This window comes from Candoia aspera, chromosome 1, assembly GCF_035149785.1.
Source record: "Candoia aspera isolate rCanAsp1 chromosome 1, rCanAsp1.hap2, whole genome shotgun sequence".
NCBI lineage: Eukaryota > Metazoa > Chordata > Lepidosauria > Squamata > Boidae > Candoia > Candoia aspera.
In genome coordinates, this window is record NC_086153.1 from 168,323,645 (window position 1) to 168,341,488 (window position 17,844).

Below are 17,844 nucleotides of genomic sequence, written 5' to 3' on the forward strand. Positions count from 1 at the left end.
TTCTCCTGTAGATAGGTCTAGGCTGAGGTTGATGGTTGAATGGAAGTTGTTAAAGTCATGATGGAATTTGATGAGAGATTCATAAAGGCTTCAGGTGGTAAAAGTTAAGAAAATGATGCTCTGAGTCAGCTGTGAAGATTTTGGCATGTTGAGGACATACTCATTTGCCAATGGCTATGCCACTGATTTGCAGGTATGTTATTGCTAAAAATGAACTAGTTATGGGTAAATACAAAACCACACATTTTGTTAGCAAAACAGGCTGTTTTGGAATCAGTGATGATGTGGTTGATGGCTTGAAATACATTTTGTGGGAATGTTGGTATACAGTACCTCAACATCCAAGGTAGTTAAAATGGATTGTTAGGGAGATTGCCTATGGAGTTCAGTTTTCCTAGGAAGTCTGTGGTGTCTCTTATGTAGCTGGGGGTGCTGGTGGCATAAAGTCTGAGTACAGAGTCCATGAAGCCTGATATTCCAGTTGTGACAGTTCCAATGCTTGAGACAATGGGACTGCCCAAGTTGTGTAGTTTGTGTATTTTGGGGAGTAGGTAGAACATGCCTGATCAGGACTCCTGGGTGTTTCCATGCGGATGTGGTCCTGTAGATGCTTAGGAAATTCTTCCATCAGATTGCATTGTTCTCTCTGATGAGTTGTAGTTGGAGAGAAGTTGGAGGAGAGAAGTTGGTAGAATGTGGTATTGGAGAGCTACTTCTCAGCCTCCTTGACGTACTCTATCTTATTCATGATAACAACTGCCCCTGCTCTATCAACTTGTTTGATTACAATGTTATTGCTACTCTTGAGGCTTTTGATGGCATCTTGTTCTGCTCTGCTGAGATTGTTGCATACAGGGAGGTTTTTTAATTCATTATTGTGGCATAGCTTTAGCTTGCTGGTGAAAGCACTCTGTAAAAATCCAAATTAGTATTGTATCCATCTGGGGGTGTCTTTGCAGTGCTTTTTTCATATACTGTATTTGGGATTTGATGTGATCTGTAGTTGCATGTTGTCCTAGAATGTGTTCAGTTGATGATAGCTGCGTACTTGTGTTTTGTTTCTTGTCTTTAAAGTATTCCTTGTGTCTCAAGAAGCAAAAAAAATGTTTCAGGGTCCCCAGAATATATATTTTGTGTGGGATTAGTGGGGCAAAGGGATTATCACTCCTTTTGCTGGATTAGTTTAACTTGATACTCTCAACATTCTTGGCTATATCCAGAATCTGAGCGGCTGCAGCTCTTAGTCTGGACTCACCGCCAAACTGATTCTTCTCTAACAGAACTGGTCAAATTCCTGCTTCTTAACTAGGAGTGCCTTTATTTTTGTCTTAATTAAATCTTCATTTATTAGTTCTTATGTAGCCCATTGCAACCCCAGACTTTAAAATAATTGTTTCCTTTGATCATGAAAAAGGTATCCATTTGTTGGTAAGGTTGGACTCCAAATCTCCTGATAATGACTTGCAGTGTTTTTATGTAGATGTAAAATAATATGGGGAACAGGATCAAATTCTGATGAATACCATGGGTCAGTAGTCACAGAATTAAATATGACACCTCCACCATATCTTGATAAGGATCTCTTGTTACATACACTCTGGGAAGAACAAGCAATTATGCATTGCAATCCCATGGTTTGATTTCAGCCCTCTGATTCAGATTAAATTAAAGGGAGATTTGATAAATCTGAAAACTTTAATATGGCAGTTGGTTTAGAGAATTGTACAGGATTAATTGGACAAGGAGTATTCATTCTACAAACAAAGCACTTCCTTTTATCAGGCTTTTATAATGCCATGTGGTTTATCATCTTAAGACCTGATTAAAAGAAAAATGCAATAGTAAATATACTATCATTTATAACACATCTAAAGTTCTAATGCATTACAATGCATTTTTGTCCTGGTAGGCAAGAAAGACAAAAGCAATTTCAGAGCACCCACTTTCCCTCATACATCAAAATTAGTGAATCAGTGGTACACAAGGGTGTGGATCACCCAAGATGTCAAACACCCAAGAAGTCAAACTGTTTCTATGCTAAGTGTCCTCGGTTCATGTTCTTTGTTCTTATTTGGTTCTTACCAACTTCCTTAATTAAATTAAATATCTTGATAAATAGTAAATATATCAGTTTCATACAGTATTTAAAGTAGGCATAAATGTTTGAGTTTGTGGTATCGTTTATTCATCTTTATTCTACTGAGTATATAATTTTCTGTTTCTGTTTTTTACTAGTGGTATATGAATGGGAGTAAATATTTTTCTGATTTATGGAATGTTATGGACACCCTTGGAATTTTCTACTTCATATCAGGAATTGTGTTCAGGTGTGTTTCAGTTGACCCACAGTGATACTTTTGTTGCCTTGAGTTCAGAGCTAGCAGAACAAAAATATGCTATAACGATGATGTAAAAATGAGTGATGTGCTGAAAATTCCAGCAGTTTTTCTCGTTAGTTTTCAATCTGATAGAAAAGTTAAAGGTAAAGGTAAAGGTTTCCCTTGACGTAAAGTCCAGTCGTGTCCGACTCTAGGGGGCAGTGCTCATCTCCGTTTCAAAGCCTTGGAGCCGGCGTTGTCCATAGGACACTTCCGGGTCATGTGGCCAGCATGACTCACGGAACGCCGTTACCTTCCCGCCGAAGCGGTACCAATTAATCTACTCACATTTGCATGTTTTCGAACTGCTTGGTGTGCAGGAGCTGGGACGAGCAGCGGGAGCTCACCCCGCCGCGCGGTTTTGAACCGCCGACCTTCCGATCGACAGCTCAGCGGTTTAACCCGCAGCGCCACCGCGTCCCTTGATAGAAAAGTTACTGCTTTTGAAATTCATTTCCAAGGCAAAGAATATGTGAGAGAAATACTTCGGCATGGAATACTGGCACTTACCTGGCTATTAGGTGACTGAAAGATGTGTGTTGTGGGATAGCCCTGTCTTTTCACTGTACAATCAGCTCTCCAACAGTTTGCAGGTCTGTCTTCCAGGGTATCTAATTGATACCCTGGAAAGACATCTCAAGGGGATTTCTTACAAGGGCTTTTTCAGATTCAAACATCAAGATGTTTACATCACTGCAGAGTGATGGAAAGGAGTATAACAGAAAACAACAGCATGTTTCATCACCTTGCAAAATAAAGTGATCTAAAAATCGTACCGAGTAAAATTGAAAGCATCCTAAGAATGAGGCTTTAAAAAAACACTTTTTGTAAGAGAGAAAAAAATCCAGTTTGGGTATAGATTGATTTAGGTTTGAAAATGGTCTTTGTTGCCCTAATGGCTGATTAGTAACAGGAGACGGAAAGAAGAAATTGATTACTTGGTGACTTTCAGTATAGTTGATCATGGTATCTACTTGAAATGCTTGAGGGAGATGGGAATTGGAGGCACTACCTTGTGGTAATTTCATTCCTACCTCTTTGATTACTGTCAGAAAGTTGTTCATAATTAATGTTTTTTCTGCAGTGTAGACTGCCTATGGATTAATCTATCACTGGTGATATACTTTATGAGGAGACTAAAAACATAGCTTTTACCACAATGCTTTAAAGGTTTATGGTGGTTTTTATAGTTTCAGTTGATAGAGTATACTTTATTGCCTGTATTATATGTTGTAAACCATTTTAGTGCCTTTTTGCCACAGAAAATTAGGATAAATAGGAATTGCTAAGAGCCTCATGTGGCGCAGAGTGGTATGAAATGAGTACCCAGCTCCCTGGGGAAAGGTAATTATGACTGGGGAAGGCAGTGGCAAACCATCCTGCTCTATAGTCTGCCAAGAAAATGTTTGCAAAAGTAGCATCCCCCAAGGAGTCAGAAAATGACTTGGGGACCTTTCTTCTTTCTTCTTAGGAATTGCTAAGTCTGGATTTTCCTTTTAGCCAAAGAGTGGGTAGCCAGGGATGAAGCAGAGGCGAGATCTAACAACAGTCCAGAAGTCTGCCAAAGTAGCAAGAAAGTTGTAGACACCATATGTACAAGAGAAGGGCAGAGACAGGGTTCAAACCCTAGTTAGGTCCAAGTAGTTAGTCTTAGAGAATACACAAGGTGAATATATTGCTTCCAGCACTTAATCATCTCCAACTGGCAAGCTCTATAACCAGATTTTCAGCCATTGTCCTAATCCAGATGGTTTTCATTTTCTCAATTTAGAAAGTTGTTCTACTTTGGGACCTACAACAATCTTCAAGTACTGTAGATCATTATTCCCAAGAAATCTTTCCCTGCAGTCTGAATCCCTCAGCCCTCTGGCTCTTGAGCTGCTTTTATTATTACTCCAACAGATTTGGAAAGTGCTCAGAGAAGTTTTGATTGAATCTGGAACCAAGAGTCAATTTGTATCTGCTGCTAGTCTGGCTCTAAGGCATCCCTGGCTCTTCTTCATCATCTGAGGATAAGCTTTCTGTGGGAGCTATGTTCATCTAGAGTCATTGAGAATGAACATCATATAAATCTGCTAAATAAGAAACAAACATTTTGACAAATTGGAAGACAGATTCTTGTAAACAATGATTTTTTAAGAGAATAGTGAGCAATTTGCACCTCCCCCAACAGCTTTTTTGTGGTGGTCAAGTTCCTCTGATAGTCCCGTGGCACCATTTTTCACCATTGTGGGGTGGAAATACATAAATTTGTAGTGTAAGTCCTAAAAACATAATTTTTTTTTATCTCTTCAGTTTTGCCCAATTCTCAGAGACTGCCTGGACAAGTCCCTGCGGTTTTCTTGGCAGGGTTTTTCAGAAGTGGTTTGCCATTCCCTGCTTCCTAGGGCTGAGAGAAAGTGACTGGGCCAAGGTCTCCCAGCTGGCTTTGTGTCTAAGGCAGGAGTAGAACTCACAGTCTCTCAGTTTCTAGCCCAGTGCCTTAACCACTACACTGAACTGGGTCTCAAAAAAATCGGATTAACTTAAGCTAAAAAATAAAAATCCTATTCCCAAAACTTTGGAACAAAATAATTTCCTTCCTCCCCAGTTTGTGTTGGACTCCCACCCAATTTGGAGCACTCCACTAATTGCAGTCCTCCCCCCAAGTATTAAGGGTGGGCTAAAGTTATCTACCCCCAAAATTCTCAGCTTTGTTTTACAGAGTACATTTATGATGCAGGAAATGAAGGTACCCAGAATTTAAACTGAAATCTTCTTACATAGAAAAGATCATGGTGTGGAAACATAGATAATACCAAATAAAGTTGATAATAAATAATTGAAAATTTAATATATGGAAGCACTGTGAGACAATTTTATCTCTCAGTTTAACCTATCGTGAGAATAAAAAATATTTACAGTATAGGAGTCTGGGCTATTTAGTGATAGTAACAAAAAAATAAATACAGTATTTGAGAGAGAACTGTGGAAACTAGATAATTTGAGAATGGAGTTTTCTACTAATGTGTATCTGCTCTTTTCACAGGCTCCACTCTTCAAATGAAACATCTTGGTATTCTGGCAGAGTAATTTTTTGTCTGGATTACATTATTTTTACTCTAAGATTAATCCATATTTTCACAGTAAGCAGGAATCTCGGTCCCAAGATAATTATGCTTCAGCGGATGGTAAGATACAAGTTTAATTCAGGATGAGATGTGTCTGTAATTCAAACTGGAACTCAATCTATTTAAGAAAAGTTTAAAACCTGCAGGCCTTTAGAAAGGCAGTTAATACCTTGCTCTTTTCCCAGGCACTGTGTCAGGGTGAGTAGAGTTCCCAGTTGGTGAGTTACGATATATTTTTGTTCGTCATTTGTTTTAGTTTGCTTTAGTGATATGGTTACAGGTAGTCTTCACTTAACCACAATTGAGCCCAGATTTTCGGTTGTAAGTCATAATGGTTATTAAGTGAGCCAGACTCATTTTTACAACCTTTTTTACCACAATTGTTAAGCCAGTTGCAGCGATGGCTCAGTGGTTAAGAGGTTGAGTCAGAGGACCATTAAGGTCATCAGCTCGGCAGTTCAAAACCCGAGAGTGCGAGCCGCGTGATGGAGTGAGCTCCTGTCAATTTGTCCCAGCCCCTGCTAACCTAGCAGTTCGAAAGCATGCAAATACAAGTAGATGAATAGGTACCATTTCGATGGGAAAATAACAGGGACATGAAAGGAGCCCCCTCGGGCGTCCCCCGGGCAACAGTGACATCACCGGCAAATCCTTTCAGTACAGAAACGCCTTGGTAGGTGCTTCTGACATGAAAAAAAAAAAGCAAGTTGCAGCAGTCATTAAGTGATTCAAGATTGGGGCTTCGGTTATTAAGTAAACATCATGGTTGTTAAGCAAACCAGGAGTTACTTTGCAGTACTGTGTGGAGTGTGATAGTCATATGTTTTCCACCAAAACAGGACTACGTGCATCTGTGGCTTCAGTAGTAGTATTGTCAGTTAATATTACTGTTATTTTCAACTAATATCACTTCATGATTATTAAAAACTTTTACTGTAAGGGAATCTTTGTTCTACAGTACTGTACTAAACAGGTTTAAAGATACTGTACAGTACTGTCCCTTTAAACCTGTTTAGTGCTGTATTGTAGAACTGTAGTACTTATGCTTGCCTTTATTTTTCCCAGTTTTTGTTTAACTTAAGTAGAGATTTGTATGGTGCCATGCATGTTCCATCCACTGCCTGTCTGATTTTTAATTATATTTAACAATACTGAATGCTGGTTTACTGTTTTTAAAACAGCTGTTTTATAAAAATCAGATTTACATACAATATTGTAAAGTAATAAAAGCTGCAGAGTTTACTGCAGCAGGAAAAAAAGTTACAGTACCAGCATTCAGTATTGTTAAATATAATTAAAAATCAGACAGGCAGAAGATGGAACATGCATGGCACCATACAAATCTCTACTTAAGTTAAACAAAAACTGGGAAAAAAATTAAAGTACAGTACTTCATGGAAAAAGTACTTACTTTTCCTGTACAGTAAGGCTCACACAAGCCTCCCTCTGCCAGCTGCTAAATCACAGGAAGTAGTGCTATCACGTGACCAGGCCTACTGCCTCAGAAATCCAGCGTTGTAAGCCTGGAGGACTTTCTGGTTCCAAAGGGCGGACACGTGAGCCAAAATGGGCGCCGCTTCCGGGATGGCTGAATCTTGGTCATGTGATCGCATTGTGAAGGTTGTAATTTCAGACCCCAGTCAGAAATCTACTTTTGGGGTACCATCGTAACTTCAAACAGCCTTTAAGGGGCCAGTCGGTAAGCAAAGACTACCTGTATTTTTATTTTTTATTTTTTTCTTGATTTTTACGCTGCCAAGAGTCTCATTGTTTGAATTGGGCAACCATATAAATATTATAAATAAATAAATGTGGGTATAAGAGTACAACATTCTGTATAGCTTTTGCCTTTAGTTTCTGTTCAAACATTACAGGATAAAAAAATGCAACTCTAAAAAAAACAAAATAGAGAATTAGGAGAGACAGAGAAAGCGGGAGAGAGTTATGAGAAGTGGGAACATGTGCAGCATTTGATGCTGGTTAAACCCTATACATATCTTGTGTCTAATTCTGGTCAAACAAACTGGAACATGTCCAAAGGAAGATAGCAAGAAATGATCAGATGACTAGAAATGAAGGCCTTTTCACACATGAGGTGAACCCTGATCTCAGATCAGCATCTTTTTCTTAGGTCCCATGAAGCTGTGGAAGATTTGGGAATCTGAAGCTATTAACTTTGATTGACTAATTATATTTCCTCTAGGGTTGCTCTTATAGGGATTAAAATGAAGGGAGATACCATGCAAGCTGTCTTGACCTTACGTAGTATCTGCCTTTATTTTTATCCCTATAAGAGCAGCCCTCTAAGATAGGTTGGGCTGAGAAACAGTGAGAGGCCCAAAGTGAGCTTCTGTTGCAGAAGGTAGATCTCCTCACTCCTAAACTAATGTCTTAACAGCTATACCACCGAACTTTGGTCTCAGCTTCTGCTCCAGAGAAAATGTTAAGAAGCTTCCTCTGGAGCTATGGAGCAATTCTTGTAGATGTACTGTCATCTTCATTAGATCGTCATTGATTGTAGAGCTTGGGTAGCTAGATCTAGCTCTGAAAAACACTTGCTTATGATCACAAGACAAACGGTTAAGGATGATGACTGTGATGAAAGATAATGCAACTGATTTTTATTTTTTTATTTTAAAATACCATGAATATACATATATGGATAAAACAACACAAGAAAAGCAAATCAAACAATCCTTAATATTCTTCCTACCTGTTAATATAGTTGGCATAAAATAGTCATGATTTCCCTGATTTACATAAACCATTTATTCTGGCCATTTATTACAAAATCTGGCCATTTAGACAAGGCTTTAACTTTAACTTGACCAGAACAGTTGAAGAATTTAGGTCAGCTTCTCTGCTATGGCAATGTGCTAGACCTTCTGAAACCAGAGGTCCAGTTTCACAATTTTATCTTTCCAGTGTTTAGCTATGGACACTCTAGCTGTAGTAAACAAAAATACCATTAATTCTTGGTATAATATATTTAACAATGCAAGCTGTGGTTGGTTGATTGATTGATTGATTGATTATGTGTCATCAAGTCAGTGTTGACTCTTAATGACCACATAGATAAATCTTCTGCATAAGTAATAGATAAATCTGTTATCTATGACAACATAGATAAATCTGTTCCTAACCTGGTCTTTTGAGTCTTCCAATGGTGCACTGATCGCCACTGTAACTGAATCCATCCACCTTGCTGCTGGTCATCCCCTTCTTCTCTTTCCTTCCACCTTTCCCAGCATTAGAGTCTTCACTAGGGAGCTAGATCTTTGCATTGTGTGTCCAAAGTAGGATAATTTGAGATTGGTCATTTGTGCCTCTAGTGAGAATTCTGGTTAATTTGTTTAATTTGTTTGTTTTCTTGGCTCTTCACAGTATTCTAGGGACTCTTCTCCAACACCAAAGTTCAAAAGTGTCAATGCTCTTCCTATCCTGCTTCTTCAGACTCCAGGTTTCACTTTCCTAGAGTGTCACAGAGAATACCATTGCTTGCACTATTCTGATCTTTGTAGGTATAGACACATCACAGCATTTTTACCAAGGCCTTCATGGCTGTTCTACCAAAGGCTAGTCTGAGGCATCTTTCTTGACTGCTTGTTTCTTTACTGTTGATGGTTAATCTTAACAGGCAGAAGCTATCTACCATTTTGATATCTTCATTATCAATTCTAAGGCTGTTTGTTGTACCTGTTGTCATTAGTTTGGTCTTTTTTATATTCAGTTTTAGTCACAATTTTTCACTCTGCTCCTTGAGCTTTATTACTAGACTTCGGAGTTTCTTTGCAGTTTCAGTTATAGAGTAATGTCATCAGAGTAGTGCAGGTTATTTATTTATGTTATTCACTTTTAAAACCATGCTCATCTTCTTCCAATCTAGCTTTCTTTAATATATATTCAGCATATAGTTTGATTAAATAAGAGGAGTGTATACAGCCTTGTCTCACTCCTTTGCCAACCTGGAGCCAGTCTGTTCCACCATGTTCTGTCCATCCTGTGACTTCCTGACCTGTATTCTCATGAGGTCAATGAGATGGTTTCAAATTCCCATTTTTCTAAGCACATTCCTCATCTCAGACCAAGAGATAAAGACATGGGGTAAGGCCACCACAGATGCAAATATGTGCCCTTTTTCTCACAATGATTCCAACATAAAGAGGTGTTCTCCTTGCTCATACATGCTAATATGTAAGGAGTCGTATACAATCTACAAAAAAAAAAATCCTTAAATTGGGCCAAAGATGCCACATTTCCATTCTTTATTTTACTGTTGGTCATTAATCTCTTGTTGGAAATCCTTTTCCCAAGCCATTTTCAAACCAATAATGGCCTAATACATTATTCCATAATAATATTACATAATTTAAAAATAAGGCCTTTAGATGAATCTGGAGGATTCAATAGCTATGATTCAAAATTTATCAAGGATCTGTTTGCTTGGGCCTTCATTTCTTAATTAAAATGGAAATATTTAAACTGTAAAATGGTGCAGCCAAGCACATTTTAGAGGAGTTAGCTTATCAGTTATCAACTCCATATTAATTGGATTGCCTGAAGTCCTTCAGACTATATGATTACTTATTGGCCCGTGGCTTGTAAAATAAAGAAACAGATGTAGGGAATTTAGGATGACTAAAAATAAGAGGGGAAAGGGAACCATTTTGTCCATATTTTCAAATTAGCTTTGAAGAAATATTTAAACAGGGTCTGGTAGAAGTGAGAAGTTTTTAATATCCCAGAGGTATTTTTCTGGAGCCTCCATTCCAATCCATTTTGGTTTCTGCTTATGCAGCATTTCATAAATGAAAAGCCATATAATAAAAGTTTAATCTGGCATTCTAAACCTATTCTTAGATTTTTAAATTATTATTACTACTATTATTATTATGCTTTATCACATAGTCTCCATCTTTTCCTAGAGAGTATAAAGGTAAGGAATAATTTCTGCCATTTTCACAGGGTTGATAAAGGTGGATGCTACTCCCTCAATTTTAAGTAAAACTTAAAATTGAGGGAGTAGCAATTAATTTAAAAATGGTAATTTAAAGGCAGCAATTTATCTGAAACATGATAATTTCTCACTTGTCTCATTTCCAAATTTTCATTTTAATAGATTTTATTACTGGGATGAAATTCAATTTACCAAGCTGAAATATTTTTTTTTTACTAGTATGTGTTTACGTATTTGGGGGATACTAGGGACTTTAAAAATTTGTGTTGAAATTTTGGCCCAACTCTAGAACACAACAATTTGAATTTTGAGATACTTATTTTTAAACCTGTGACAGCCCCAAATTTTGCCAGTTCCTCTTGTATGGCAGGAACAGCACAGAAAGGACTGGCTAATATCAGGGCAATATCATAGAGGCTGATCTTATGTTTGGTACTGTAAATTAAATGGCCTCTGCTGAGCTGGTTGCATCAATAGCTTGAGCTAAAGGTTCAGTGACAAGTACAAATAATAGGAGATAAGGGGCATCCCTGCTTTAGTGATGGCAAAGGATGCGGTAAACCAAAAATTTAGTCAGATTGTTGCAAAAGATTTACTATACATTTGTTTAAGAATGTTAATAAATCCAGTTCCCATTTGAAGGTGTTCTGTCAATAATCAAATAAGGCCATGGCAGTCGATCAAAGGCTTTAAAAATATCTAAAGTGAGGATAATTAAGGGAGTTTTGGGCTACTATAATGCAGACAATTCAAAATGCAATGAATTGGATCTGCAGTCTCTCTGCCTTTGATGAACCCTCCTTGATCAGAATTTATACAATACCTTATAAAAGAATTTAGCCTTCTTGACAAACAGGCAGTAAAAATCTTTAAATCTTGGTTCAGCAAGTCTTGATAAGCATAAGCAATGATAAGACTCTACCAGTTCTTTATCTTTATTGGTCTTAAGACCCATGGTCAGTCTAGTATGACCCACACTAGGGTTTGTCAAGAAATCATGATTAAAAAAAATGAACATTGTAGCATGAGCTGTAGATTCAGGAGTTCCCAGAGACCTGAAAAATATTTCTTCAAGTGCTTCTTTAGTGTAAAAGGGTTGATCTAGAATGTATCCATGATTCTGGAATTAAGTTCCCCCTTAAGATAAAGTTTGAAAGAATCACTAATTTTAGAATTAAAGTATCTCCCAGTTTCTTATAAAACAAGGCTGAGAAGCTCTCTGGGCCAGGTGATTTATGACTTCTTAAATTTTAGATAATTTCTTGTGCCTCTTTTGTGAAGGGAGAATTGTCTATGATGGTCTTGTAATGGTGAAATGCACACCTTTTAAAATAATTACTAAATTCCATAATTATGGAATTCCATGGGATCTGAGGAATTCCATGGGATCTGAGGGTTATACATTAACAAACACACACACCGAGGTGAGATTGGCCTCATCCTTGATATCCTTTCAGAAGGCCCTCAAAATATGGCTGTGTCAGCAGGCTTGGGGATCTCACGGAAACAGTGATCTAACGAGATGGCTGCATTGCTTTTAACATCACTCTTCTCTACTGTTCGTTATTAATAATATTGTTGATATCTTTAATTGTACTTGTTTTAATATTTTGATTTTATTATTGGTTTTGTTGTACATTACCTAGAGTCACGTTTCTATAAGATGGGCAGCTATATAAATAAGATGAATAAAAATAATAAGGAATAAAAGTTAACCAAAGAATTAAAGTTAGTTATTCTAGTGCCACTAGCATTTGTAATGAAGTATCCAGCTCTATGTTTTGCTTTTTCATTAATCTATTTGCTATTAGTCTTAAGATTTTACTCCCAGGTTCATAAAATTTCTGCATTAAATCACTGGCAATCTCCTGCTGCCTTGTTATTAGCAATGCTTCTTAAGGCCCACTCAACCTCACTCTTCAGGATGTCTGGCTCTAGCTCACTGACCACACCGTCAAAGCTATCCCCGATATTGTTATCCTTCCTATACAGGTCTTCTTGCCACCTTTTCTTGATCTCTTCTTCTTCTGTTAGGTCCTTGCCATCTTTGTTTTTGATCATACCCATTTCTGCCTGGAATTTACCTCCAATGTTTCTAATTTTCTGGAAGAGGTCTCTTGTCCTTCCTATTCTATTGTCTTCCTCCACTTACATGCATTGCTTGTTTAAAAATAATTCCTTATCTCTTCTGGCTAACCTCTGGAATTTTGCATTTAATTGGGCATATCTCCCCCTATCACTGTTGCCTTTTGCTTTCCTTCTTTCTTGGGCTACTTCTAGTGTCTCAGCAGACAGCCATTTTGCCTTCTTGGTTTTCTCTTTCTTTGGGATGTATTTTGTTGCCGCCTCCTGAACAGTGCTGCCAACTTCTGTCCATAGTTCTTCCGGGACTCTATCTACTAAGTCCAGTCCCTTAAATCTATTCTTCACCTCCACTGCATATTCCTTAGGAATATTAGTGAGCTCATATCTAGCTGATCTGTGGGTCTTCCCTAATCTCTTTAGTCTGATCCTAAATTGTGCAAGAAGAAGTTCGTGATCTGAACTACAGTCAGCTCCAGGTCTTGTTTTTACCAACTGTATAGATGTCCACCACCTTTGGCTGCAAAGGATGTAGTCAATCTGATTTTGGTGTCCATCTGGTGAAGTCCATGTATAAAGCCGTCTCTTAGGTTGTTGGAAGAGAGTGTTTGTTATGCGGAGTGAGTTGTCTTGGCAAAATTCTATCAGCCTATGTCCTGCTTCGTTTTGTTCTCCCAGGCCATGCTTACCTGTAATTCCAGGTGTCATTTGACTGCCCACCTTAGCATTCCAGTCTCCCATGATGAAAATAACATCTCTTTTAGGTCTGTTGTCCAGTAGGTGCTGCAGATCCAAATAGAACTGCTCTACTTCAGCTTCTTCAGCATCTGTGGTTGGGGCGTATATTTGGATCACTGTGATGTTAGATGGCTTGCCCTGAATTCAAATTGAGATCATTCTATCATTTTTGGATTGTATCCAAGCACTGCTTTAGCCAATTTACTATTAATTATGAAGGCTACTCCATTTCTTCTGTGGTCCTCTTGTCCACAGTAGTAGATCTGGTGGTCATTTGATGTGAAGTGGCCCATTCCAGTCCATTTCAGTTCACTGATGCCCAAAATGTCTGTCTTTAATCTTGACATCTCACCAATAACCACATCCAATTTGCCCTGGCTCATAGATCTTACATTCCAGGTTCCAATGGTGTGTTGATCCTTAGAACATCGGATTCGCCGTTCACCACCAGCACCGTCAGCCGCTAGCCATCCTTTCGGCTTTGAGCTAGCTGCGTCATCACATCTGGGGCTAGTTGAACTCATCCTCTGTTCCTCCCCAGTAGCATTTTGACCACCTTCCGACCTGGGGGTCTCATCTTCCGATGGTATACCAACATATCTCTGGTTGTACTGATCCATTTAGTTTTCACGGCAAGAATACTGGGGTGGGTTGCCATTACCTTCCCCAGGGATCGCATTTAGTCTGACCTCTCTGTCATGACCTTCTGATCTTGCGTGGCCCTTCATGGTTTAGCTCATGGCATCATTGCAGTGCTCAAGCTCCAGCACCACAACAAGGTAACGATCCTTTGCTGAAGATTTATTCCTTAGTTGTTGGATTAATTTTCCTTCAGATATCAGTTAGAAAGAATTGAATAAATAGCTTTGTAAGCAATCTGTTTTTGTTTACAAAATATACAGTATTTTGAACCAAATTTTTATCTGACATCTGCAACACAATAGAAATCTCTATCTACAACAATTTAGGCAATTTTAGGAGATGGTAGAGTAAAGAAATTAGTATGGGTTTCTATTGTCATAGTAAATGGAAGCCAAAGTGTAATATTATTATGTTTACCTTTCACAAAAATGGAACAGCCCTTTGGGTCCTTCTTCACTTTAACATTTTGCTGATTAAAGGTATTTGTTAAAATTAAAGCAACTTCCTTAGCCCTAGAAGATCCACTAGCTATAAATTGCTGACCAGTTGTGGGATGGGCAAAATTTACCCTCTTTATTTATATCCTAGCCATATGTTCCTTACAAAAAAATAACACTGAGGTTTTCTCTAAGTTTTACTATAAGTACTCTCTTAATGATATATTAATTCCCAAGTATTTAAAAGTGGTGTATTCAAGGGTCATTTCCAAAATATTAAAAATATTTTTTTGCTTATGAGGTGGTATATGAATACCATACATTATAGATGTTTTTATATATTATAGATTAAGTCCTAACTTGGAGCAGAGTTAAACTATATAAAAACAGGAAATGTTAGGATTTACTGCCAACTCCTAGTCAGGGTGTATATAATATTGGTGTCATTTGATTTGAAGGCAGAGCACTCCACCTCTTTCCCCTGTCTCTTTCCTCAAAAGTATTCTATGAGAGCAATAATCAAAATACTTTTGAAAAATGACTTCAGCATTGATACTAAATTGCATCAAATAATAGAGTTGGAGTAGTAATTTAAGCCATCAAGTCCTGCTCACAGTGCATGAAACCAAATTAAAACATCCCAGCCTCCCTCTTTGAACACAACCCGTGTGTTCACATCACCATCTCTCCAAGTGCTTCGTTCCATTTTCTTACTGTTCCATAAAATCTTCATTAATATTCAATTGAAGTATGCCTTTCTGCAGTCTGGAAATGATGGAGAAATGATTTTTTTTTCTTTTAACATCCTTTCTGAAGAGTGCTGTCATAATATAATAATCCCTCCTTAGTCTTCTTTTCTCAAAGCTGAACGTTCCTGTTTTAGATTCTGCTCTCCTGATAATCCTTCCAGTTTTCTGAATCTTTCCTTAAATACTGTACCAGAATGAGATACAATATTCAAGTTTAGGTATTCCCAACATAGAAGAAAATGAGACAATTATATCCCCTGTTTTGGAAACTATACTTCCAATTATATGTATGAAAAGCAGAGTTCCTGAAGGATTTTGAATCAAGGACAGAGGAAATTAGAACCATCTATCCCACCTTGACTAAAACAAAACTACAGTGAATTATCCTGATGTGCTCTGAGTTCAGTGTTTATGCAGCCTTAATAAAATCCCAGTTTCACAACAACTCTCAGCCTTCCAGATGTTAAGAATGGACTTTCTTGGCTGACCCAATTGAAATTGTAAAGGCTGCCCACACCCAGTATAAAGATTGCTAAGTATGCCTGACCTGTGGTAGCCATGAGTTCTTGGCAGAAGGCCTGGCTGCTCTAACAAATTGCATAAATCTGTACCACCTTTTTGTCTTATCAGAAGTGTTCCATAGCTGTTCTCTAAGTGCTGATAGCTTGTATTGATTGAGAAATTCTACAAAGCCTATTTGAACAGCTTCAATGTTTATTTTAAAACATATTCTTGTTATATAGCTTATTTAGTCCATTTCCAGATTGATTCCAGAGTATAAATATTGACTTTGTAAAGAAGAGTGTACTTTTGGCATAAAACTTTTCCCCTTAGGCTAAAATACAATTCTGAGATTTTTAGCAAAGACCACATGATAGTTCTGTTTATATTTTAAATGTTTCCTTTTGCAGCTGATAGATGTCTTCTTCTTCTTGTTCCTCTTTGCTGTGTGGATGGTGGCTTTTGGTGTAGCCAGACAAGGGATCCTGCGAAAGAATGAACAGCGCTGGGAATGGATATTCCGATCAGTCATCTATGAGCCTTACCTTGCAATGTTTGGCCACTATCCTTCTGATATTGATGGTATCCATTGAACTACAGTATAATCAATGAGGGGTTGGAGTAGTTGGGAAGCAGTTACACATACTTCCTTTTGTCATTGTGGTTTGCTTGGTTGGGGAGGGGGGAAGTGGGGGGACATTTCATTTCCCTCCAGAAAACTATAATCATGCTTGGTGATAGTTTAGAATTATGGAAACTAGAGTGAAAACTATGTAAATAAATGTACAGAAATACCTTTTGTGTTGGGTTTAGACAGTAGTGTTACTGATAGAAAAATATGCTGAATGACTGGATCAGGAATGAACAACTTTTTTCAGATTGCAAAATGGTACTGTATAGGCACAATAAGTAAAAAAAATTTGAATAAGATTTTTAAATGGCTGAAATTTGCTGACCCTTTCAAGATTTGGACAGCCTCAACTATGATGAAGCCAAATGTTACACTCTCTTTAAAGATTAAAATTTAATTGTGAAGTTCAGCTGTTTAGTTCAGTGCCTGCTGATTCAGGAACTAGATGCAATAGTGTGAATGATAAGCAAAGTCTGTTAGTGAGCATCAGCCTTAGGAGCTTGAGAACAGCCCCTCTTAATCAATTTGGAAAGGAACAGGAATGCTAGATAGGCAGGGCTGTGTAAGATGCTTCGGATGCAACATCTATTATTTCCTTTGGTTCAAAATATGCTAAGCCAGACACACTGCCCCTGGGAGCTTTCCTGCTAATAGTGCTGAGGGAGCCCCTGACTTCTGCCTCCAAGCTCTGCCCTAATTGCATCACATGATAATGAAGCGTTGAAGGGATAAATACCTGTCCTGTTACTGTTCCCATTTCTGCTGCAATTTATGTGCTGGGTGGGCTGCAGTGTACAGTTTTCTACTTGTATAAATCTTTCAGAGTTCCAAATAAGTACAGGAATTTTATAAAAGATGCTTCCCAGCACAGTCTATGAACCTGAGAAGAGGATAGGTCCAGGCTCAGAGATCACCTGGGGAAGGGGAGGAGAGAAGATAGGGATTTTCTCAAGTACAGTGTAGCTATTGAGCACAGTATACTACCTAATCCATCCCAGGACACAGCCAAACTCCTGTAGACCATAAATGCAGTCCCACCTCTGCCTATTTCCTGTAAGCATAAACTGGCAGTTCATTCACAAAGCAGGCTATGATATTCCAGGAGTCACGCTGAGAAGCCTGATAAAAGAAAATCAATGTAAGTTTATGAATCTAAGAATAATTATATGCAAGGCAGAAATGTTTTCAAGTAGAAGTTTTTACATAGCCAGCTTCAAGCCTGCATCTAAATCACAGCTGGAGGTTTTTGCCAGACTAACCATCTGCAACCTTGGAATAGTTCTTTATCCCCAGGGTATTTTTCAAAAAGCCTGGCATTTCTTTAACTTTCATTCTTTTGATTGTTCACATGAGCTTGATCAGTGAATTTACACTAGACAGCATCAAGGACTGATCTCAAGATCCTTGGACAAAGGTAGTGACTCATCTTCACTGCTTGAATCTGTCTTTCATTTTTATTGGACTTAGGACTTCTACTCAATGTTTATTCTTTCTGATTTAAAAAAAAAGTTTTTTTGTGGCTCCTGGTCACTGTGCCTATTGTGCCTAATGGATAAGTTGCTCCTGGTCTGTACTCTGCTGCACAGAGAAACAGAAAGAAGGAGCCAAAGGTCTCCATT

The 17,844-nt window shown here is 38.0% G+C and overlaps 1 protein-coding gene across 2 annotated transcripts in view; it reads left to right on the top strand.

Annotated features, from left to right (window-relative positions):
- TRPM8 (transient receptor potential cation channel subfamily M member 8) overlaps nucleotides 1–17,844 on the top strand; it is a 91,020-nt gene that overhangs the window by 61,138 nt on the left and 12,038 nt on the right. For both annotated transcript variants that reach the window (XM_063317857.1, XM_063317856.1), the window contains 3 exons: nucleotides 2,236–2,327; nucleotides 5,407–5,548; nucleotides 16,005–16,176. In XM_063317857.1, coding sequence (XP_063173927.1) covers nucleotides 2,236–2,327; nucleotides 5,407–5,548; nucleotides 16,005–16,176 — 406 coding nt within the window. The remainder of the gene's footprint in view (nucleotides 1–2,235; nucleotides 2,328–5,406; nucleotides 5,549–16,004; nucleotides 16,177–17,844) is intronic.